The sequence below is a fragment of the Balaenoptera ricei genome, chromosome 2 (assembly GCF_028023285.1).
Source record: "Balaenoptera ricei isolate mBalRic1 chromosome 2, mBalRic1.hap2, whole genome shotgun sequence".
NCBI lineage: Eukaryota > Metazoa > Chordata > Mammalia > Artiodactyla > Balaenopteridae > Balaenoptera > Balaenoptera ricei.
Genome location: NC_082640.1, coordinates 150702541 through 150728214, shown reverse-complemented (window position 1 = coordinate 150728214; position 25674 = coordinate 150702541). Strand labels below are relative to the sequence as shown.

The 25674-nt window shown below is 35.8% G+C and overlaps 1 protein-coding gene across 15 annotated transcripts in view; it reads right to left on the bottom strand.

The window, feature by feature from the left end:
* SYNE2 (spectrin repeat containing nuclear envelope protein 2) overlaps positions 1–25674 on the bottom strand; it is a 319025-nt gene that overhangs the window by 202350 nt on the left and 91001 nt on the right. For all 15 annotated transcript variants that reach the window (XM_059914375.1, XM_059914389.1, XM_059914374.1 and 12 more), the window contains exons 8-16: positions 24301–24497; positions 18530–18630; positions 16704–16805; positions 14488–14625; positions 4843–5007; positions 4121–4233; positions 3098–3260; positions 1534–1612; positions 1075–1262 (exon numbers count right to left, since the gene is read on the bottom strand). In XM_059914375.1, the coding sequence (XP_059770358.1) occupies positions 1075–1262; positions 1534–1612; positions 3098–3260; positions 4121–4233; positions 4843–5007; positions 14488–14625; positions 16704–16805; positions 18530–18630; positions 24301–24497 (1246 nt within the window). The remainder of the gene's footprint in view (positions 1–1074; positions 1263–1533; positions 1613–3097; positions 3261–4120; positions 4234–4842; positions 5008–14487; positions 14626–16703; positions 16806–18529; positions 18631–24300; positions 24498–25674) is intronic.

Sequence of the window (25674 nt, the reverse complement as noted above, 5' to 3'; positions counted from 1 at the left end):
GTTCGTGGCCCCCTTAATGTCTCAGTAATTTTTCATGGATTCCCTAGGCTAGAAGAATTATCTAACAGTTCTCATTGTTAAGTAGTCAGGTCCAAACAACTTAGTAGTAATTTGTGTGGTGTCCAGCAGACAGATGTTGCTTTGTCTCCCTCAAATTTTAAATTATCTTGAGAGTTCTTTTTGGCAACTCAGGTCACCTCAGCACAGAGTTTGGAAATTCTAAGGCTTAAAGTGCTATTTCCTCAGAGAAATGTGAATTTTAATACAAGAACTTTAAAGACAGAAGAGCTATTGAAAGCCAAAGATGTGAAATTCTGGTATCAACAGAGGTGACAGGAAGAAATAATGATTCACTCAAATATTCTTTTTGCACTCATGTACTTATCAGAAACTTCACTTTCATACGAACAGCCTGTTTTCTGTTAAGTAACTTTAGCTTCTATTTGGAAAATGTTTAATCTGAGAGGCTGTCTACATTTATTTACAACAGAGGAAAACAAATGAAAGAAAGAAAAACTACTTCAGAGAATAATCATAAAACAGGTTATTACATAAATAGCAAATAAAAACAAGAGTGAATTACTCCACAATTTCTTCTATACTTCTCCACATAAGTAAGCTATTTTGTTTTTCCTCCTCCAGAAAGTCAGAAAGGTTTTAGAACTGAAAGGTATGCACCCAAATGGAAAAAAAAAAAACTTTCTAAAACATTCATTTATTTTAAATGTATCTATAAGCTATCTACTACTCCACATCTTTTATTTCCCTTCCAAGGAACTTAGCAATATATCTTCCAAAAGCTATACTGTGTATGTAAATTATACCCCAATAAAGCTCTGTGTGTGTGTGTGTGTGTGTGCGTGTGCGTGCGCATGTGTGTAAAACCTATAACGAAGAGAAAAATTCCTTTTAGCGATTACATGAGAAAGAAACTAAACTTTCCAAAACTTTGGAGAATTTTTCCAACAGTCATGCTTACTTGTTCCTGGCCTCTCATTTTTGGATTGAAAACGAGAGTCTCCAAACAAAATGAAAAAAAGTAAAATTGAGCAGGTGCTATTAGACTGAAAATACCTCTTTCATCTGTTCCTTCTTTGTTTCCTCAAAACAAGCCTTTAGTAAACGAAGCTTTTCCACATAAATTGTCCAACATGCCAGAACTTTTTGTAGAGTGGACTTCACATTATATATATTTTTTCTATACATGCAAAAATGATATTCCACCATTGTATATTGTTTACTAATATTTGGATATTCTCCAGCTATAAGGTTAACAAAACAAGAAAGTAATTTTAGAAAACAGTTTTTCATTAATAGAATAATACTGCTAAGAAAAATACTTGCATACTAATTGACAGTGGTGAAATAAATATGTACACTAACAATATTAAAAGTGGATGCAAGAATTTTCTAAAGAAAACACATATGTAAAACCAATTTCTAAAACATTAAGGTACACAAAGAAAGCAAAACAAATGAAATGCTATTTTTAAGTGATGGTCATTCCATCAAAAAGTAATTGTATAGCTTTACCCAAATTCTTATGAATTTCTTCACATTTTTGAAAAGAAGCTTCAAGTTGAGCTAAGAACTCTTTTTCTTCAATAAATTTCTGGGGAAAAAAATGAAAATAAAACATGTTGACAGTTTGTATTTTTAAAAATGTGTCAAGAAATCCAGATAGAGACATATACACATTGATGAAGCACTTAGGCACCAAAATTTCTTTACAGTTTTAATACTACATATTTGGGTAGGAAAAGAAGAAGAGTAGTTCATGAAGAGAGATAGTTAAGGTCTAAGAGACATAAGCAATATATAGGTATGAGACCTGACAGTTTATCTTAATGCAGTGACATAGCTCTAAAATGGTTTTCCTCTCATGAGAAAAGGCAAGTATTTATAACAATTTCAACATCTCCTACCACACATATTTATTAATATTGCATAATTTATATCAGTTTCTCTTATCTCATATGCCTTTATTAATGTTGAATAATTTTTATTAGGTATGTTGAGTATGTTATAAATAGATACAATCCATGACACAAAAACTCTTGAGAAATACCATTAACCAAGTTATTACGCGCCTTAAGCTAGTAAAATCTATGGAAAAATACAGTTAATTAAAAACTCATTGTACACTATGTGCCAACGGTATGATTATTTAAATGGAAAAATGAAAAATCAAGGTAGGAAAAAGAAATTAAAATATTCAAAATCTAGTCTAATATAGAATGATGATTCCTGTTTAGGAATGTACAGTATTTAAATCATAAATTGTAAATAAATCTTTCTTCATCATGTTTTTCCAATTTTTACACTGAAGTTTACAATCTTGGGTTTTTCTTTTTGGCCCTCATTCCAAAAACAGAGAATCAGGGAATTCCCTGGCAGTCCAGTGGTTAGGACTCAGTGCTTTCACTGCTGTGGCTCCAGGTTCAATCCCTGGTCGAGGAACTAAGATCCTGCAAGCCACGCAGCGCGACCAAAAAAAAAAAAGAAAGACAGAGAAACAGAAAGAAGGATAATAAGGCCTAACTGTAGAAATGACACGGCCAGCCTGCTTTAGTGTTAATTTACCAAATAAACACACACATTTAAATCATTTGCAACATTTTTTCCCTATAAATTGCAAGAGCTAAACCCCCTCCCCCAGAAAGCCTCATGACAAAACACACTGTTTTTCCCACTCTTAAAACTTGAAACGCTAAGATTAAAATGTTCGAAGAAAATTTTAATTTTTGACTAAAACCATAAATCTGAGTGGCGAAAAATATTAAACAAGATGTCCAGTAAGTGAAAGTAGGAATTTTTTTTAAAGGAAATAACACTGAAACTTTCTCTATTATGTAACTTAGTCCGGTTAACTAAATCTCCTCTGTTGTGCTAAATAATGTTTTCTCTTTCTTACTCTTCCCAATGTCTGTTATTTGACTACCAGTAATTCTTTTCTCTAGGCAATGTTTAAGCTAATGAAAGCTACCAAGAAAACTCATCTCAAAACCTGAAAAGGTAAGGGAAATTGTGCCAAGGAAAAATGCAAACCCAGCACCATGGAGAACAGTTGTCTGAGACATGAAATAAAGCAGCTTACATGCCAGTCTTCCAGCAATAATTCCACAGATTCTTTGCTCCCGTATTTGATGTTCCAAACAACCAATTTTGATTTCACTTCATCTAGCAAACCAAGAACTGAGCACTTATAGTAATGAAATTCTAGAAGTGGAATGAATTTTTCCCCCGAAATGTTGTTGATTCTGGAAGATAGTGCAGGTTTTAGAATTTAATTTAATATTGTTGGCCAAATGAGAGAAATCTGTTTGGCATTTTTAAAAATATTGGGGCTTTAACTTTTTCTTTTCAACACATGGAACTCAAATGAATCCTCATATCTTTTTTTTTTAAACAAAGTAAAACAAACATTGTGACTAGATATAAAACAGCTATTTCTAAGATAAAAATATTTAACAGAACACTTTCTGAAGAAACTATTCCCCTATTGAGAAATTCTATAATAAAATGTTAATCTCTAAAATATTTTACTAAATTTGAAAACTTCCATATAACTTAATGCAACTGTAATTTCAACATTTACACATTAACAGCTTTCATTATTAAGGCTAATACCCTCTTAATATCATTCTAATAAGCTGCTTATGAATACTGAGAAAAAAGAAGATGATGTGGACAACCACAAATTAAATAATCTTCATATCTGTAGTTTTTTTGAGTTTATAAAGTGCTTTCATATACCTCCTGCCATTTCACCTAGTATCCTTGTGAGACATGAACAGAGTGATTACCATTACTCTGTATTTACAAATGAGGAAACGTGCAGAAAGACATAGTAACTTGGCCACAACCAAGATAAAGAGCTCAGTTTCTGACTATACGTCCAGAACTTTTTCCACCACCATATCCTACCAGGCAATAAAAGAGGAAGTATGTTAGCATGATATAATGTTACTATTACATAAAACATGAAGGAACTGTTATCAAGACTTAAAGACCTATTGTCAGAGATTATCGAAAAATCTGTATTTTCTGGTCCCTGTAGCACCATGTTAGTGCTCAAACACAAAGGTGTCAGCAGTTGTGAAAGGGTAGTGATACAAACCGTCTTTTCATTTCCTCCAATTTGTTAGGTGGTACCAATGGCAAATGTTTTTCATCTCTATTTTCAAATGTCAGGAGAGTATTCAAATGACAGTCAAATTTATCCATCAGACTCTGAAAAGGAATTTAGCATGATACAACCAGATTTATTGCCAAACACTGTAATTGAAGGCCTGTTCAGCTCATTTGCTCTGTGCATGCATTGCATCTTTCTTCAAAACAAAAATCATAAAGCCCTTTCATGTTTAACTAAAATGTTGTAAATAAATATTTTCATCATAAATGTTTTAAACTGGACCATTTTACAGAGAGGCGGACTGCAGTTTCTTTGGTAACAGCTTTATCAAAATCTTTTGTTTTCAGATGTATTTTCCATTCCTTTGTGGGCTCAAATGCTAAAAATCTCACCTATCAAATTCTTTCATATCATCTTAGTGAGAACCCAATCTTCTATGTTTTAAAACAGTCTCCCCTCTCCTTTTCTGCCAGACTTTACAGAGTCCAGACTTTACTGGACTTTTCTTATTGTTTCCACCTTAAACTAGCACAACGCTCATCAAGAAACTGAAGGTAACTTTTGGGACCCAAAAATCTCCAGGGGAATCACCTAAACCATCCTCAAATACCCACTATACTTCCTTCCCTCCTTTCTAGGAACATCTTCCTCAAGAACAGTTCCTAACAAAGCACAGATTTTTCCATGTTTCTTTTTTCTTTTCCAACCTGGAATAAAGTCATTTTCTCTTGCATTAGAGCCATGGCTTCATAGTAATCCTGGGAGGCTGGCAAATCTTCATCTATAAGCTCCTCCACCCCCTGGAGCCAAGTTTCTATTTGATAGAGGGGTGAGGGCAAGACATGATTCAACTCTGTTTTCCACACATTAATCTGAAAAAAAAAAAAGGAAAGATGTTCTTCAGTAGACACTTCTATAGTTTATTTCTTCACATACGGCATGCTTAATTCTTTAAAGAATTCTTTTAAAACCACTCTTAAAAATAGTATTTTAATTCTCTGATCTGTTAGACAAGGAAATCTTGATCAATAGGTAAATTTCTTAGTTCTAAGTATCACTTGGCTAGCTGCTGATCGAGAGCATAATTTGTTCAAAAGTAGTAGAAGAGGGCACAGGAATAAAAACAAATGTTTTGATAAATCCATAATCAGGCACGAGAGGGAAATTAGAAATAGTTAAAGCACCCCTCAAAGCAGGGGTAGACTACTGTACTGAATGACCATCATTTGAAATGTTGTATGCCCTTGTGTTCCCTAACATTACAACTATACATTGCAAGCAGATTTATAGATTACTTTCCTCACGAGCCCTAATCATATATTTACATTAGATATCTCTACCATATCTCCTGAATATCTGTCCTTCACCAAAGCCCCCGCCCCCCAATCCAGCCAACCTCCTCCTTCCTCAGCCTTCCCACCACTCCCTACACACATGAGTCACATAAATGCCAGCTACTTATTGCCCCAAACCCTGATTATTCCCCCAGGTCTTTGCCCTTGCTGCCCCTTCTACCTGGATTTTCCCCCTGCTAAACACCATCAAAACTCACTCACAGAGTCCCATACAGGATAAACCCAAGGAGAAACACACCAAGACACATAGTAATCAAACTGGTAAAAATTAAAGACAAAGAAAAATTATTGAAAGCAGCAAGGGAAAAACGACAAATAACATACAAGGGAACTCCCATAAGGTTAACAGCTGATTTCTCAGCAGAAACTCTACAAGCCAGAAGGGAGTGGCATGATATACTTAAAGTGATGAAAGGGAAGAAACTATGACCAAGATTACTCTACCCGGCAAGGATCTCATTCAGATTCGATGGAGAAATCAAAAGCTTTACAAACAAGTAAAAGCTAAGAGAAATCAGCACCACCAAACCAGCTCTACAACAAATGCTAAAGGAATTTCTCTAAGTGGGAAACACAAGAGAAGAAAAGCACCTACAAAAACAAGCCCAAAACTATTAAGAAAATGGTCATAGGAACACACATATCAATAATTACCTTAAACGTGAATGGATTAAATGCTCCAACCAAAAGACACAGGCTTGCTGAATGGATACAAAAACAAGACCCATATATATGCTGTCTAAAAGGGACATACTTCAGACCCAGGGACAGATACAGACTGAAAGTGAGGGGATGGAAAAAGATATTCCATGCAAATGGAAATCAAAAGAAAGCTGAAGTAGCTATACTCATATCAGATAAAATAGACTTTAAAATAAAGAAAGTCACAAGAGACAAGGAAGGACACTATATAATGATCAAGGGATCAATCCAAGAAGAAGATATAACAATTATAAATATATATGCACCCAACATAGGAGCACCTCAATACATAAGGCAACTGTTAACAGCTATAAAAGAGGAAATCGACAGTAACACAATAATAGTGGGGGACTTTAACACCTCACTTACACCAATGGACAGATCATCCAAAATGAAAATAAATAAGGAAACAGAGCTTTAAATGACACAATAGACCAGATAGATTTAATTGATATTTATAGGACATTCCATCCAGAAACAGCAGATTACACTTTCTTCTCAAGTGCGCATGGAACATTCTCCAAGATAGATCACATCTTGGGTCACAAATCAAGCCACAGTAAATTTAAGAAAACTGAAATCATATCAAGCACATTTTCTGACCACAATGCTATGAGATTAGAAATCAATTACAGGGAAAAAAACATAAAAAACACAAACACATGGAGGCTAAACAATACATTACTAAATAACCAAGAGATCACTGAAGAAATCAAAGAGGAAATCAAAAAATACCTAGAGACAAATGACAACAAAAACAGGACGATCCAAAACCTATGGGATGCAGCAAAAGCAGTTCTAAGAGGGAAGTTTATACCTATACAAGCCTACTTCAAGAAACAAGAAAAATCTCAAATAAACAATCTAACCTTACACCTAAAGGAAATACAGAAAGAAGAACAAACAAAACCCAAAGTTAGCAAAAGGAAAGAAATCATAAAGATCAGAGCAGAAATAAATGAAATAGAAACAAAGAAAACAATAGCAAGGATCAATAAAACTAAAAGCTGGTTCTTTGAGAAGATAAACAAAATTGATAAACCATTAGCCAGACTCATCAAGAAACAGAGGGAGAGGACTCAAATCAATAAAATTGGAAATGAAAAAGAAGAAGTTACAACAGACACCGCCGAAATACAAAGCATCCTAAGAGACTACTACAAGCAACTCTATGCCAATAAAATGGACAACCTGGAAGAAATGGACAAATTCCTAGAAAGGTATAACCTTTCAAGTCCGAACCAGGAAGAAATAGAAAATATGAACACACCAATCACAAGTAATGACATTGAAACTGTGATTAAAAATCTTCCAACAAACAGAAGTCCAGGACCAGATGGCTTCACAGGTGAATTCTATCAAATATTTAGAGAAGAGCTAACACCCATCCTTCTCAAACTCTTCCAAAAAATTGCGGAGGAAGGAACACTCTCAAACTCATTCTATGAGGCCACCATCACCCTGATACCAAAACCAGACAAAGATACTACAAAAAAAGAAAATTACAGACCAATATCACTGATGAATATAGATGCAAAAATCCTCAACAAAATACTAGCAAACAGAATCCAACAACACATTAAGAGATTCATTCACCATAATCAAGTGGGATTTATCCCAAGGATGCAAGGATTCTTCAATATATGCAAATCAATCAATGTGATAAACCATATTAACAAACTGAAGAATAAAAACCATATGATCATCTCAATAGATGCAGAAAAAGCTTTTGACAAAATTCAACACCCATTTATGATAAAAACTCTCCAGAAAGTGGGCATAGAGGGAAACTACCTCAACATAATAAAGGCCATATACGACAAACCCACAGCAAACATCATTCTCAATGGTGAAAAACTGATAGCATTTCCTCTAAGATCAGGAACAAGACAAGGTTGCCCACTCTCACCACTATTATTCAACATAGTTTTGGAAGTCCCAGCTATGGCAATCAGAGAAGAAAAAGAAATAAAAGGAATACAAATTGGAAAAGAAGAAGTAAAACTGTCACTGTTTGCAGATGACATGATACTATACATAGAGAATCCAGAGATGCCACCAGAAAACTACTAGAGCTAATCAATGAATTTGGTAAAGTTGCAGGATACAAAATTAATGCACAGAAATCTCTTGCATTCCTATAAAGATGAAAAATCTGAAAGAGAAATTAAGGAAACACTCCTATTTACCACTGCAACAAAAAGAATAAAATACCTAGCAATAAACCTACCTAGGGAGACAAAAGACCTGTATGTAGAAAACTATAAGACACTGATGGAAGAAATTAAAGATGATACCAACAGATGGAGAGATATACCATGTCCTTGGAAGAATCAATATTGTGAAAATGATTATACTACCCAAAGCAATCTACAGATTCAATGCAATCCCTATCAAATTACCAATGGCATTTTTTACAGAACTAGAACAAAAAATCTTAAAATTTGTATGGAGACACAGAAGACCCCGAATAGCCAAAGCAGTCTTGAGGGAAAAAAGTGGAACTGGAGGAATCAGACTCCCTGTCCTCAGACTGTACTACAAAGCTACAGTAATTAAGACAATATGGTACTTGGCACAAAAACAGAAATATAGATCAATGGAACAAGATAGAAAGCCCAGAGATAAACCCACGCACCTACGGTCAACTAATCTATGACAAAGGAGGCAAGGATATACAATGGAGAAAAGACAGTCTCTTCAATAAGTGGTGCTGGGAAAACTGGACAGCTATATGGAAAAGAATGAAATTAGAACACTCCCTAACACCATACACAAAAATAAACTCAAACTGGATTCGAGACCTAAATGTAAGACCGGACACTGTAAAACTCTTAGAGGAAAACATAGGAAGAATACTCTTTGACATAAATTATAGCAAGATCTTCTTTGATCCACCTCCTAGAGTAATGGAAATAAAAACAAAAATAAACAAATGGGACCTAATGAAACTTCAAAGCTTTTGCACAGCAAAGGAAACCATAAACAAGACGAAAAGACAACCCTCAGAATGGGAGAAAATATTTGCAAACAAATCAATGGACAAAGGATTAATCTCCAAAATATATAAACAGCTCATGCAGCTCAATATTAAAAAAACAAACAACCCAATCAAAAAATGGGCAGAAGACCTAAATAAACATTTCTCCAAAGAAGACATACAGACGGCCAAGAAGCACATGCAAAGCTGCTCAACATCACTAATTATTAGAGAAATGCAAATGAAAACTACAGTGAGGTATCACCTCACACCAGTTAGAATGGGCATCATCAGAAAATCTACAAAACAACAAATGCTGGAGAGGGTGTGGAGAAAAGGGAACCCTCTTGCACTGTTGGTGGGAATGTAAATTGATACAGCCACTATGGAGAACAGTATGGAGGTTCCTTAAAAAACTAAAAATAGAATTATCATATGACCCAGCAATCCCACTACTGGGCATATACCCAGAGAAAACCATAATTCAAAAAGACACATGCACCCCAATGTTTATTGCAGCACTATTTACAATAGCCAGGTCATGGATGCAACCTAAATGCCCATTGACAGATGAATGGATAAAGAAGATGTGGTACATATATACAATGGAATATTACTCCAGCCATAAAAAGGAACGAAATTGGGTCATTTGTAGAGATGTGGATGGACCTAGAGACTGTCACACAGAGTGAAGTAAGTCAGAAAGAGAAAAACAAATATCATATATTAACGCATATATGTGGAACCTAGAAAAATGGTACAGATGAACCGGTTTGCAGGGCAGAAATTGAGACACAGATGTAGAGAACAAACGTATGGACACAAAGGGGGGAATGCAGCGGGGGGTGGGGGGGGTGGTGTGCTGAACTGGGAGATTGGGATTGACATGTATACACTGATGTGTATACAATGGATGACTAATAAGAACCGGCTGTATAAAAAAATAAATTCAAAAAAAAAAAAAAAAAAAACTCACACACTCATTCATTCACTCATTGAGGAAACATTTATGAATTGTGTTAAGAGTTGGGTATAAAGACATAGAAGGCTTCTGGAGTAGAGGAAGGACATGTGGGGGGGGGGTGGTCACACACCACAGAGGACTGTGCAGCGGTTAGATGCCAGTTAGATGTACATGGGGGGCAACATGGAGGCACCTTAAATATATGTGTTCAAAACTGAAAGTAAGGAGCAGAATAACATACAGTATCACTTCACACAACCTAAAAATACACGGACTCATAAATACAATACTGCATTTTACAAGAACACATAAAACAAAAAGATACACATTAAGCACATCACAATGGCAGCCTAAGGAGAAAGAGGGATGGAAGGAGGGTATGGAGATAAAAGGAAGTAAACACAAAATTTAATAAAGGAATAAAAATAAGAGTAGGGACTTGCCCAGATCCATGTGTCATGAAGGCAAGAGTAAGTTTAACACAACTCTTCACATCTAAGGGTCAACCAGATAAATAATAGCCACAGCTCCTGCCTGAACCACCTAGTGGGGGAAGCAGACAAGGACACGGTTACAGTAAAGTGTGGTCAGCAATGTAAGAGAGTCAGTGGGGAGGACTCCACACTGATGATGAAAGCACGAGTTTTAAGTCTGTATTCTCTCTTACCATTATAGTTCTACTAGAGGAGTTGTCACTACTCTTAGAGTTAAATCACTTTTAGGGGAAAAAATAGGCAAAATTAGGTTATTTTTTAAGAATAGGGTTCTTTGATTCATTATTAGTTCATTGAAAAACGTTTATTGGGTGCCCACTATATGCAGGGCAAAGTATCAAAAAAACCCCCATTAAACCAACAACCCAAGTACAAAGATGTTAAATGAGGACAAAGGTAGCCTCCTTTAAGGCAGTCAAATGGAACTATTTATAAACCAGAAACATTAAGTATTACAGTTTTTGCATTTTGTTTTGCTTTTTTTAGCATTATTGAGGTATAACTGACAAACAAAATTTTAAGATATTTAAAGTGTACATCATGGTGATTTGATATACATTTACATCATAAAAGGAGGCTCACCATCTAGTTAACACATCCATCATTTCACATATTTATCTTTTGGGGGGGGCAAGTACATTTAAGTTTTACTCTCTATAAAATTTCAATGATATAATACAGTGCTATCACTATAGTCACCATGTTTTACATTATATCCTCAGGCCTTATTCATCTTACAGCTGAAAGTTTGTTCCCGTTAACCAACTTCCCCCTATTTTCCACACCCTCAATCCTGGACAACTACTTTTCTACTCTGTTTCTACGAGTTTAACTTTGTTTTAAGATTCCACAAATAAGTGACACCATGTAGTATTTTGTTTTGCTTTAATTGCCTTGCAAGTTTATTTTCTCAAAAGGCGTAAGACAGAAGACAGCTCTACAATCCTAAATCATTAACTACATACCATTAAGCCTCCAGTCGGAAAAGAATGAAAAAATGTTTTCACTATTATGAATTTTAATATGAACAAGTTAGCATGTGCTTTTATTATATATATCTGAATTATCTGTGAGTTTCCCAAAAAATAAACAAACAAACAAAAAACCCAGAAAACTGGCAAAGGACTGAGCAAAAGAGAAGCTAAGAACGATACCTTTAACTCAGCTGTTACTCTTTTCACAACTGAAAGAAAGCTGTATATGTTTTGCATGAAACCAAATGTGGGCTTTCTGACTGCGGGCTGTACTCTATGTAGCAGTAGGAAGAGGAAAGATAGAAGGCGGTATTTACCTTTCATTCCTCTCTTTCCACTCTTAACATAGAAAACTAGCTCTACACTTTCTTTCTCAGTGTTGGAAATTACCTTTGAATTTGGATGAAAATTTATATAAGATCTTGTCAGGTCAAAATAACACAATGTGGCTATTTCCTATAGCAGGCTTAAAATGAAATCATTTATTAAGATGCTTTGAGATATCTGTGTCCTCAACCAACTGAACCAAAATCTGTCTGGATGGCACTGACTGTTATACACCTGATGACTTTAAAATTAATAAGTTTCATTTTGCAACGCCAAGAAAATGAGCGGCACTCTACCTAAGGAACGGATTTTCAAGCTGCTATCAATTTGTAGCACTTAATCTTGGAAAGTAGTTCTTTTAATGGTTTTTCTCATTATTTTGGGTGATTTTTCCAAATCACAGGCAGCAAAATTAGACCAGGTCTTTGTGGCCTGGAACAGTCTGAACTATACAGACAATATTTTCTTCCTCTCCTTCTGTTTTGTTGAGGATTCGTAACAGAGAGTTCCTGCCCTTCACAGGGATCAGTTTTGTCAAACTGTGGTCGGAAAAGGAGCTGAAATTGCAATGAGCACTACCACTTGATGGGAAAATTTCTGAAGCTGCACTAGTTCTTCAAAATTAGGGACTGAAAGGGTGGCTCTTTTAAGCCACTGTGCTAGTGTTTAACACACTACACAAATGGTATGATAAATATATTCTGAAAACAGGGTGTCGCTCTTGATGGCCAAGAGGCTTGAGCAAGAATTGGCAAACTTTTCCAGGGCCAAAGAGTATTTTTGACTTACAAACTATACAATCTCTGTTGTAACTCTGTAAATTTACTAAAAGTCATTTAATTAGCCATTTAAAATGAGCAAATTCTATGATATGTAAATTATACCTCAACAAAGATGTTTAAAAAGAATGAAAGCAAAATAAAGACATTTAGACATCAAAGAAAACTAAGAGAATTTGCCATCCACAGATCTGCATTATAAGATAAGTTAAAGGAAGTTTTTCAAGCTGAATGGAAATGAGTTCAGATGGAAACTCAAATCTCTAGGGAGGAACGAAGAACAATGGTAATGATAAATAGCTATATAGATATGAAAGACTAATTTGTCTCCTTAATTTCTTTAAAATACATGACTGTTTTGAGCAAAAATGTATAACGTGGTCTTGGGGACTTTAAAACACATGTTTGTGTCATATATATATTTACATATAAAGCAACTAAGCATAAAAAATGAGAGATTTGATTGCAAGACTTCCACATATTATAAGAAGTTGTACAATAACTTAGAAATTGTAGAACTTTAAGTAGACTACAAAAATTTTATAATGTACCTTGTAATCACAGTAAAAATTTGAAAGAGGTAGAGTCAAAAAGCCAATAGATAAATTAAAATGGAATTCTAAAAATATTAACATAATCTAAAACAAGGCAGGAAAAGAAAGAATAGAGATACAAAAAACAGAGGGAATAAACAGAAAAAAGCATAAGATGGTAAATCCACATCGAACCATAACAATAATTACATTTAATATTAACTGTCTAAACACTCGAGTGAAAAGGCAAAGATTGTCAGAGTGGATAATAAAGCAGGATCCAACCATATGCTGTCTATAAGAGATGCACTTTAAATATAAAGACTCAAATAGGTTGAAAGTAAATGAAGGAAAAAGATGTGCCACACAAACAGTCAGCACAGGAAGAATGCAATTATCATACTGATATAAGATTAAGTAGACATGAAGAAAAATAGTCTTCCCAGAGATAAACAGGAATATTTCATAATGGTTAAGTGTTGATTCACGAAGACATAACAATCATAAATGTACACACCTAATAACAAAGTCTTAAAATACATGATACAAAATTTGACTAAATTACAGGAAGGATTCTACAGATTTTAATAGGTCTCTCTCAGAAATTGATAGAATACCTAGACAAAATGTCAGTCAAGACATAGATAATATGAATGCTACCAACCACCTTGTCTTTATTGATATTTATAGAATACTATATCCAATAACTACAGAATACATGTTCCTTTCAAGTGCAAATAGTATATATATATATATATATATATATATATATATATATATACACACCATATCCTGGGCCATAACACAAGACTCAATAAATTTAAAATGACTGAAATCATACAGATATACTCAGACACACATACACACATTCATCATTACACATTCTCTCTGGGTTTGTCCCTACCCACTTCAAGCATATATTGATAGTGATACATGATACTGGTCCAAAGCAGAGAGGAGGTTGCAGGTCAATCAGAATATGGATAATCTACTGTGGCAAACCAAGAATTGATGGCAAATATAAAAACTTTGGATAAGCCTGTAAGTTCTCTAAACAGAATGTTATAAATTCCTATTTCAATATCAACCACTACCCAAATGAGATCATGGAGAAAACATAACGCCCTCCCAACTTTCTGATGAAGCATCTACTCTGTCTTTTACAGAATTCCTCATGAAAGTCTAAAGTTCTCATCCAACAAAGCTGCCCCGTGAAAATGTTCTAATCAACACAACACAGTAACCTGGCAGTTGAGACCATCCCAGGCTTCTCTCAACTGTAACTGATCTTCATTCAGCTCATCTAGATTCCTTGTTATCGACAGGACATCCAGAAAGGGTTTTTTTCCTTCATTGAATGACTCCAAAAAGGACAGCAGGCTCTACAATTAGAAGGGTATTTTAAAGACTGAAATGTTTAAACCAGTTTATAAAATGTAATTTGCTATTTGAAGATCAATAGTTGTAGGTTATATTTTAACTTTTACTTAGATAAAGGTAAAATTCCCTGAATTCACGATCCTCTCACCAATCCAGTTTCTTTCTTCAGTGCACCCTCATGATCTGGGTGCCCTCATAGTGACATAGGTCACAGCTTGCGTCTCATGTCACTATGGTTGGATTTCTACTGGAATAGGGCAGCAAGGCCACCCAGCTCTAGAGGACAAATCATAATGCCCCATGGAAAATGTGAGTCTGTCCTCCCCAAATATGTGTTCACAACAAAATAAGAATGAGTAGAAGTGAGAATTATATGACAGCAGTCATCACGTATAAATGGTTTTTGAAGTTTCCATGATTAACTGAGCTTGAGCCATTCTTCCCAAGTCATTTTATACAAACTTTAGAATATACTTTGCCTTTGCCCTCAAAAATTTAATAAATAAAGCTTTTCTTGGTTTGTATTTGTGTGAAATATTGGTGTTTGAGTCATCAATTCCATAACTGTTATTTAAGATTACCCATAATTATTGGTCGCATTTCTAATTAAATTTTGTGAACAAACTAAGGGATAAGTAATTTGATTCTCTCTGAGAATTAAAATAACTTCATAAAGCCTTTCATTTAAGAAAGCTGAATCTGTGGTACATTAGTAAATGAAAGACAAGTGAGAGCAAGGCTCTTCCTGTGGACGCTGAGCACCTTGTCGATGAAAACAATTTCAGGCCAGAGCTAAGAGGCAAGAAGCCTATGCAGTTCAGAAAAAAGGAAGAAGAGAATGTCTTCCTTCCCTGATGACTCCAAACCTAAAAGAATGGTGTGGCGAGCAAGTCACAGAATCCACCGAATGTTAGTGTAGGAAAGACTGGATTCATCCAACTCCCTCTCTTAACCGATGGGGGGGATGAAGGTCTAGAAGTGCTGAGTGCTGTATAGGCCCATGAGTGTATCTCCTCCTTATTCAGGACGGAGACCAGGTGAGGGGCACAGTGTTGCACAGACTGGGTTCTAAGAAAGAAGACTGTGAAACCTTCACTTTGGCTCCTGATAGCCTCTTTCAAAATGGTGTGGGGAATAACTGCTTACCCTGGAGAAGCATCAGGACTAAAGAGAGCTGGGCTTTGAAGCCTGACTTCATTCAAATCCCACCTCTACCTTTCAGTGGCTATATAACTTTAGATAAATCACTTAGTCCCTCTAAGTCTTGTTTGTCTTCATCTGTAAAACTGGAATAACCATACCATACTCAGCAAGATGTTGTAACCTGTAAAACACTTGTCAGCAGGTGCCTGATATATAGCAAATGTTCAATACATGGTGACAGTAACAGTTGTCATTACTCCCAAAGGACATTTTGGTTGAAGCCCTGAACTGTAATTCTGGGATAGCTCCATTTCTGATTTCCTAATCTTTTGCCCTTCAATATTCATTCTGAAAAGCATGTTCTGCTCTAGACCTGGGATTGGAAAACGTGTACTATAAGATAAGTAAGATAGCAAACATCTTGGGCTTTGTGGGCCATATGGCCTCTGCTGTAACTATTCAACAATGTGGTGAGAATGCAGCCAAAAACAATACTTTAATGGGCATGGCTCACATATAATATATATTATAATATATAATGTAATATATAATACATAAGATAATGTATCCAATAACAATGTATTTACAAAAACAGGTGCTGGGACCTAGAGACCAGTTTGCCGTCCCCACTCTAAAACCTTACTACTCAAAGTTCTCTAAGGACCACCAGCATCAGCACCATCTGGGAGCTTGTGGGAAATGCAGAATCTCAGGCCCCATCCCAGAACTACTGAGTTAGAATCTGCATTTTAACAAGATTCCCCAGGTGATTCCTACACACATTAAAATTTGAGAAGCTCGGTCCTTCGAACTCAACACTAAAACTTGGAGTTAATTTAGTATTTAAACAATTAACTCTGAAAGTTTTTTTCTAAAAACATCCTACTCTTCCCCAAGAGTAAACTACAAATAAATTACTGTTTAAAGTCATACTTACTTCATACTTCTTACAGTAGGTCTCATTTTCTGAATCCGTTAGCGTTTTCTGTAGCTTTTTCTCTTGTAGAGTTAACCAGACCATAGCATCTTTCACCTTTCCCTGTAATTCACACACACACATTTAAAACTCTAGCCTAAATATACTTTGTGATTTTTTTAAACAATAAAATTAACAACTTCAAACATCAGTGAAATAGTGTAATCACTACACACCAATGACTCATTGTGCCAAAGAGGAATTTTGCCTGTTCATGTAACACCTTAAGTTTTAAAATGGATTGAAACTACCATCTGAATATAACGTGCTAAAGAAACAGGGCAAGCAAGCCCTTATTTTTTTGGCTTATCCACTTTCATTATTCTTCAATTTCAGAGAACATTATTCTAAATTATTTATTTATAGCAGGCATTTCAGAATACTGCTTTCCAATAAATCTAAACATGGGTTAACAGATGTTTACATCTACTAAATATACTGACATCAAAAATATCTTGAACAATTTAAAGATCCTAAAAATAACACTACTAAAAGCTTTGGTTAAGCTATCCTATGGAATTGGGCAACAATTATTTCTTCTTTAGATTCTTGTTTAGGCGGTAAGCTTGCACACATTTGGAGGCAAATTTCACTGGCGGAGGATAAAGCAAAAGAAATTGCATCTTATTTCCATTCTCCTTTAACCTTCCTTTACTTTTTTCTTTCTATTAAGCAACAGTGCTTTCTATATATTTTTGCAACTGATTTCATGGACAGTTGAATTTTTAATTTTATTTTTTGATAAGAACATTAATTAGAAAAGAGGAGCTCCTCAGCAGTTCAGAAATAAGTGAGGTGCATTATAAGCCCATGTCTCAGCTTGAGTCTCTCTTCCAGAGTCAGCAACAATCTGGCTTGGTGCCTCAAACAAAACAGTTGGAAAAACATAGGCCTAAATTTTATGTCAAAGCAAATGTGATAATATGACTACATGTTTACATGTCTGAGGAAGTAGTTTAAATTTTAAAATAATATTCAAAAACATTTTACTAAACTCACAGCACTCATTTATCTTTATAGATGCAGAAAAAATGTTTATTTTCAGCTCAGTGATTTTTAAGAAATTTCCACCCACAATATTTTGTGTAACTGACTGAAAGTCAAAGGAAAAAACTGAATAAACAAATGGCAGCCTGATGGTAATTCAACAGTATCTCAACAAACAAGGATCAAGAGTGGAACACAATGCTTCTGTTTATATGGATTATATGATTCCATTTATACTAAGCTAAAGAACAGGTAAAATGGAAATATGCTAAAATTAGATTGTGATGATGGTTGCACAACTATGTAAACATACTAAAAACCATTGAATCGTAAATTTTAAATGATTTAATTTACGGTATATGAATTGTATCTCAATAAAGCTGATAAAAATTACAACAGACAAAAATCCGGTATCTCTAGACTTTTTTAAAAGCCTGCTAAACTTAATTTGTCCTATATAGTATGTATCTAAATGCTGTTTTAGATAATTCAACAAAGTTTAATAAATTACCACTTTTAACTTTAAAAAAACAAGCAAAACTAATCTATAGTGAAAGAAATTGGAATATTGGTTGCTTCAGGTGGAGGAGTACAGACAGAAAAGAGGCACAGTGGAACAACCTGGGTAATAGAAATGTTTTACATCACGATTAAAGTATGGTTATACGGTGTATGCATTTGCCAAAACTCACTGAACTGTACATGTAAGTTCTGTGTGCAAATTATGCCTCGATGCTAAAAATTAAACTATTAGTAGGGTACAACAAAAATGAGCTTGATTTGTACTTATAAAGACATACCTGGGCTTTATCTCCAGTCCCAGGTGCATCCTTTGAATATTGCAAAAACTGTGCCACATAGGTCATGATTGACTTTTCATCAGGATTAACAACATCCACATCTGCAAGATATACCACACTATCAACCACCTATAGGTGTGATTTACTATAATTAATACTCGAGAACAGTACTGAAATGAACCAAAGTAGTCGACCAGCCATGCAATCTCTGCTCACTCACCCTTGCGCCAAGGTTATGCAGTGGTTAAGAGCTTAGATCTAGAGTGAGATGGAGCTGGGTTGAATCCTGGTAGGAGTATTGCACAGCCTCAGTTTCCTAATAATAAAATGTCACTGTACATGTTGTATGTATGAGGGCATGAGTAGTCAGGGAGGGTGGATAGGAGAACGGTAAGCCTTACATGTTCTGGTGACAGTGCAGAAAGTCCTCCAGGAATGCAGAAACATAGAGCAACTGGAATCCACTCCTGACACATTGGTCTCAGCATTTGTGCAATAAAGCATTTCCAAAAGTATATGCTGTATAGAAGATTTGTCCGAGACATCCACAAGATTTTATTCGTTCATTTGTGGAGCAAATACATTTACTGAGAGCCTTCTATGGACCAATCTTTGTTTTGCATTAAAAGAGCCCATGGTGAAATAAATTTGGAAAATGCTGATTTAAACAAAGTTAAAAATATTATAAATTCATTAAGTACAGAACTTCTCCAGGCATATAATAAATTAAGTAGATCACAAATCACAAAGAAGAGATTACAATATGTTACGGACAAAATGAACACATAATTTGGGGATGTCTTTTGCTACGCCGCCAAAACCACCAATGACGATATTGACAAAGAAATCTGTGTTTATTTATTAATTCTGTTAAATTCAATTCAACACGTATTTATAAAGAGCCAACAAATGCAGGTCACAAGCAGGATATGTAAGACTCAGTCCTTGCCCTTATGGGCTTATGTTTCATCCCTTCATTCAGCAAGTAGATGCCAGACCCTTGAGTAGATGCTAGATGCTTTAAGACATTATCTGCCCCTTGAGGAGCTTGCAGTTAGGAGAAAAACAAATAAACAAATCCAACACACTATGCATGCTTTAGCAAGCATGTTTACTGGGCCCAGTGAGTGCTCTAAGTCAGTTGAGGGAGGAATTGAATCTAATCTATAACCAAATGGTAAAATCCAAGTCAGTAAGCACATTAAAAGCATCAATAAAGAGCTGGGAGTAGGGATTCAATAAAGAAAGGATCCCTAAGAGTTAAGTTATTCTATCTTTTATTGAAAAAAGTATAAATATCAAGAGATACATAAAATAATGATACTGGCTTAGCTGGATACCTCTCTTAAATTTTTTCATTGGATATGAGGCTATGCATAATGATTAATGTGTTAACAAAATTGTGTCAAAAGATAATTCCCTTATTCAAGTATGACTGTGGTATTTGGTCTGCATAAATAATCATGATGGGGACTTCCCTGGTGGTCCAGTGGTTAAGAATCCGCCTTCCAATGCAGGGGACGCAGGTTCAATCGCGATCGGTGAACTAAGATCCCACATGCCTCGGGGCAACTGAGCTCCCCACAATTACTGAGCCTGCGCGCTCTAGAGCCCGTTCACCCCAACTAGAGAGAAGCCCGCACACCGCAATAAAAGATTCTGCATGCCACAACGAAGATCCCATGTGCCGCAACTAAGACCTGACGCTGCCAAATAAATTAATTAACTAATTAAAAAAATAAAAACTAAAAAAAAAAAGGTCCCCCCTCTCTTTAAAAAAAAAATCATCATGTATTTCATGTTTTTGAGCTATTATTTAAGCTATGTAAAATGAATTATGGGCAATCATTTATAAAGTGGAAATTTGTTTTCATTAAATTGTCTCTTCCACTAGTTGCCTAGTTATTTTCACATACTAAAATAGCAAAAATAGTTTACACTAATAATAAATATTTGGTGAATCACAATGAAAGAAGTATTAAAAGAAAACACAGAAATAGGGAATAGAGCAAAGCATGGGGGAAAATGAATAAATTTTGAAAAGATAATGAAAAGCCGAAAAGGTTCTTTCCTTTTTGGACAAAAAAAAAGGGGGGGGGGAAGGAGGGAGAAAAAACAAAGAGATGGGGGAAAGTTAAACAAGCAGAATTATTAACAAGCCACATGAAGCCAAACTAATGACAAACCTGATATATAGAAACATGGAATCATTAGGCTAACTGTGAACTTGGGAATATCACGTAATTAACTCTTATAAAAACAACTAAGGTCCAAAAAGGCTAGAAACCAGTATCAACAAGCACACCTAGCACCCAGATCTTGGTTTCTAATACTATTCTCTAGTAAAAGGAACCAGGGCTCCTTGGAGGAATAGTTGATCCAGGACTACAGTAGGAAGTATACAAGATGAGCCTGGAGCATCTTGTAGTGCCAAAACAAACAAGCCAACCCCACACTGAGGATATGTCAAAGGAGCACAGGAGCCGACTGAAAGAGCTCTTAATAGCCAAAACTCGGAGGTACAAAAAAAATTTATTTTTAATTTGAGCAATAAAATAAACAAAGTAGCATTGGATTACAACCCAAAGTATTAAAAAAAAATCCATGAATCTACACTGATACAAAAAAATAGTTGAATAAGTAAATAAATGGAGGAGAATAGACAAATCTCCTGTGCAGAATTCCAAATAATTTATGTAGCTAACCTGCCCTCAAGGAGAGTGAGCATACTCTCCTAAGTGTGGGCTGTGCATAGTGACTTCCCCCCAAAGAGTACAGTAAGGAAAGGGGGGAAACAAAGAGTAACTTCACAGTGGGGAAACCTGACAAACACTATCTCAGCCAGGCAATCAACGTCAACGTCAACGGCGATGTCAAGTTGGCATTAAGAGAAAAAGCATAACACAAATTCCAGCATCTACAAAATACCTGACCAGTAATCCTCAAAACTGTCAAGTCATCAAAAACTGTCAAGTCATCCAAAACAAAAAAAAATGGTCTGAGAAATTGTCACAGTCAAGAGGAGCCCAAGGAGACATGATGACTAGATGTAATGTATCCTGGATGGGATCCTGAAGAGAAAAAAGGGCATTAGGGGAAAACAAAGAAAATGTGAATAGAGTATTGCCTTTATTATATCAATATCGGTTCATTAATTGTAACAAATATACTGTATTAATGTAAGATGCTAACAATAGGGAAAATTGGGTGTGGGGTATATGGGAACCTACTGTACTGTCTTCCCAATTTTCCTATAAATCTAAAACTGTCCTAAAAAATAAAGTATATCTAAAAATAAAAAATTTTTGTTATTATTTTTAACAATAAATGCTGCAACATAGATGAAATTTGAACATTCTGCTAATTTAAAGAAGCCAGGGACTTCCCTGGTGGCGCAGTGGTTAAGAATCGACCTGCCATTGTAGGTGACATGGGATTGAACCCTGTTCTGGGAAGATCCCACATGCTGCGGAGCAACTAAGCCCGTGCGCCACAACTACTGAGCCCGCGTGCCACAACTACTGAAGCCCGCGTGCCTAGATCCCATGCTCTGCAACAAAGAGAAGCAACCGCAGTGGGAAGCCCGCACACCACAATGAAGAGCAGCCCCCGCTCACCGCAACTAGAGAAAGCCCGCGTGCAGCAACAAAGACCCAACGCAGCCAAAGATAAATAAATAAATTTATTAAATAAATAAATAAATAAATAAGCCAGTCACAAAAGACCACATATCGTATGATTCCGTTCATGTTAAATTTCCAGAATTGGCAAATCTATAGAGACAGAAAGTAGATTAGTGGTTGCCTAGGGCTGTGTGGGGGGATGGGGGATGGGGGAAATGGGGAGGGACTGCTAATGGGCTCAGGGTTTATTTTGGGGGGGTGATGAAAATGCTCTAAATTTGATTATGATGATGGTTGCAAAATTTTGTGAATATACTAAAAACCATTCAATTGTACAGTTAAATGGGTACATTGTATGGTATGTGAATTATATCTCAATACAGCTATTTAAAACCAGAAAGGTTAAGTGACAAAGCCACGGTCACTCAGTCAGTGGTGTGCTCACACCAGCTTGAGAGAGCTGATTGTTTAACAATTGACTTATGAAACTGCTGAAAATTTAACATAGCATTAAAATTTAAATTCTATAAATGCACAATTACATAAATTATATTAAAACAAAGGTAATAAATACGTAAAACTCATCACTTCCCAAGTATTTCACTGCATTTTACTACTATCCACACCTCTAAGGTTATGTCTATTGTATCTGTATGATAGAAATAATATATAATGGTGTGCTACTGTGCATCTTTTCCCAATGTATTCAGTGACTTCACGTTGGTGGCAAGATTTATACCACAGAAAATCAGCAGATGAGGGCTTGATTTGCTGTTTTGTTGAGTGCCAAGGAAAGGATGGAGATATTGTTAATAATGCAGGTTAATCTTAAAAGTATGTCCTGTCTATAGCTGTCAAATTGTGAATAGAACAAAAATCGAATTCTTCCAGTATTCTCCCAGCAAAGAAGTCATTCACATCACTGAAGAACAAGTGCAGCTCTGACGTATCTCTTTGCTGTTACACTTACTCATTAATGCAAAGGAAGTTATCCACCAACACTCATGTCAGAACTGCACTGGTTCAGCAACTGCAACCTTAAGTTGGCTACAGATTGATATAAGAGTGGCAAAAATCAACAAAAGCATTTGGGGGCTATATGGAAGTTATAATAAAGTGTATCATATATTTTATTATTATTTGTAAACTGTGTGCTACACATCATTTATGTTTGTAAAATTTATAATAGACATGTATATGTACACACACACACTGTTTCAGAGAGCCTAACATTAAACATTGACCTACACACCCCTGTTGTAGAGCTGAGACTAGAATTTGTATCTCTTGACCTGTTAGTTCATTATAACTTTCACTAATCCTACATGCCTTTTTTATGACCTTACTGGGTTTTTTTTTTTTTTTTAACAAGCTTTGGGTAAATTATGAAACAACACAATCCAAAGTAAAGTTCTTTTCCAGAAGAAATGAATTATTTAAATCTTAATTTTATGAAGTTAAAGTATAACCTGATAATTATCTCTTTGAATATAGCCAGTATTTAGGATTTCGCTAATGTTGTTAACAATCCAACAAAATTATTATTATTTTTTTGGCCGCTTCATGCGGCATGCGGCGTGCAGCATGCGGGATCTTAGTTCCCCGACAAGGGATCAGACCTGCACCCATTGGAAGCACACAGTCTTAACCACTGGACCACCAGGGAAGTCCCTAACAATCCAACAAAACTGATTTAGCACAATCAATGGCAAAGCTGAGCCAGCCATAGAGAGAGAAACAGAAAAAGCAGTTTCTGTCCTCATAGAGGCTCAGCTTTAACTAGCGGGAGGGAATAGGAAAGGGGACATATATAAACCACTCAAAGAAATATCTTACTTGAGAGATTTTAGAAGAGAATAATAGAATCAAGGAGGACGAAATATAGAACACAATAAAAGAAAATTAAGACAAAGACTCAAAATTATTCCCCAAAACAGCATCGTTTGGTTTCAGCTGTGGCATCCTCCCTGCAATTACTGAGGTTAACTAACTGGCAGGAATTCTTAATTTCATGAAACTTAATAAAAAGTTTAAAGTTAAACCCCTCAGGACTAAAATATAATGCTGTTATGTTTGCTCATATGTGGGTACTGTTTTCAAATCCACTTCACACTGGACATTGTTTTACAAAGAAAGAAGCTTCTTTACCTTCTGGTTCCAGCATTTTGGGGATCTTTAATTCTCGTTCTGCAATTCTGAAGGCCTCTTTCAGATTGTCCCTGTTGGATCTGTGCTTCACACTCTTCATGTCGATCAGGTCTGGTCGCAAGGCGTGGATGACAGCCAAAAAAGCCATCCCATTTCTCCAGCTTGCCTTAAAATCCGTCACCCTGACAGACTCAAACCTATGACAAAAGAATAAAAACACGATAAACATTATCTAAAAGACTATATCAAAGCACCTCCACTCTATTCATCAGGAATTAAAACTAATTTCTGCCAATCACATAAATCGAATCAATCCTTCTAGGAAAATATTTTATTTGAACCATGGGGTCAAATTAAAGTAAAATGCCAAGTGTGATAAGGCTCACGAGGCCCCGGAGCACTGCTTCTCAAAGCGCGGCCCCGGCAGCAGCGTCACGTGGCTGTAGCTGCTCGAAATGCAAATTCTCAGGCCCAACCCCAGGTCCACGGAATCACACTCTGGAAGTGCGCCTGAAATCTGTCTTTACAAGCCCTTCACATGACAGTTCTCACTGGAGTTTAATGCTCTTCATTCAGCAATCTGTTGGCTCAAGACTAAACTGGGCCTCTACAAATTGTTAAATTCCTTTCACTAGAGGGACTAATTGTATTTCTCACTGGAAACAATTATATGATACATTGTGCCAAGTCAGTGGCCAATAGCTCATTGGATAGATAGACCTTGTCACTCCTCTGCTTAGAACCGGTCACCAGGAATGAATGCATGAACAAAATGTGGTGTGTTCATACAATAAAATATCATTCAGCCCTAAAAAGTAAGGAAATTCTGAGATATACTACAACATGGATGAAATTTAAAGATATTATGCTGAATGAAATAAGCCAGTCACAAATGGACAAATGTTATACGATTACACTCTCTTAAGGTACCAAACAGAGTGAAATTTACTGATAAAGAAAGTAGATCTCTGGTGGCCAGGGGAAGGCTGAGGGGAAGGAGGAATAGGGCGGGGAGGTGTTAAACAGATACAGAGTTTCAGTTTTGCAAGATGAAAAAAGTTCTGCAGACAGATAGCAGTGATGGTTACACAACTGTGAATGTACTGAATGTCACTGAACTGTACTCTTAAAAACTGTTTAAGTGGTAAATCTTGTTATGTATATTTTATCACAATAAAAAAAATTATTTTAAAAAAACCCATCATAGCTTGTCATTATATTTAGAATAACATCCCACACTCTGGCCCACAAGGCCAGACAAGCTTTGGCTCCTGCTTACCTCTCCCACCTTTACATCTCCCCTCTCTTACAATGTTGCAGTATGTGGCTAGACCACACTGACTCCATTTTGTCAGCTGCATCTTAGGCCCGCAG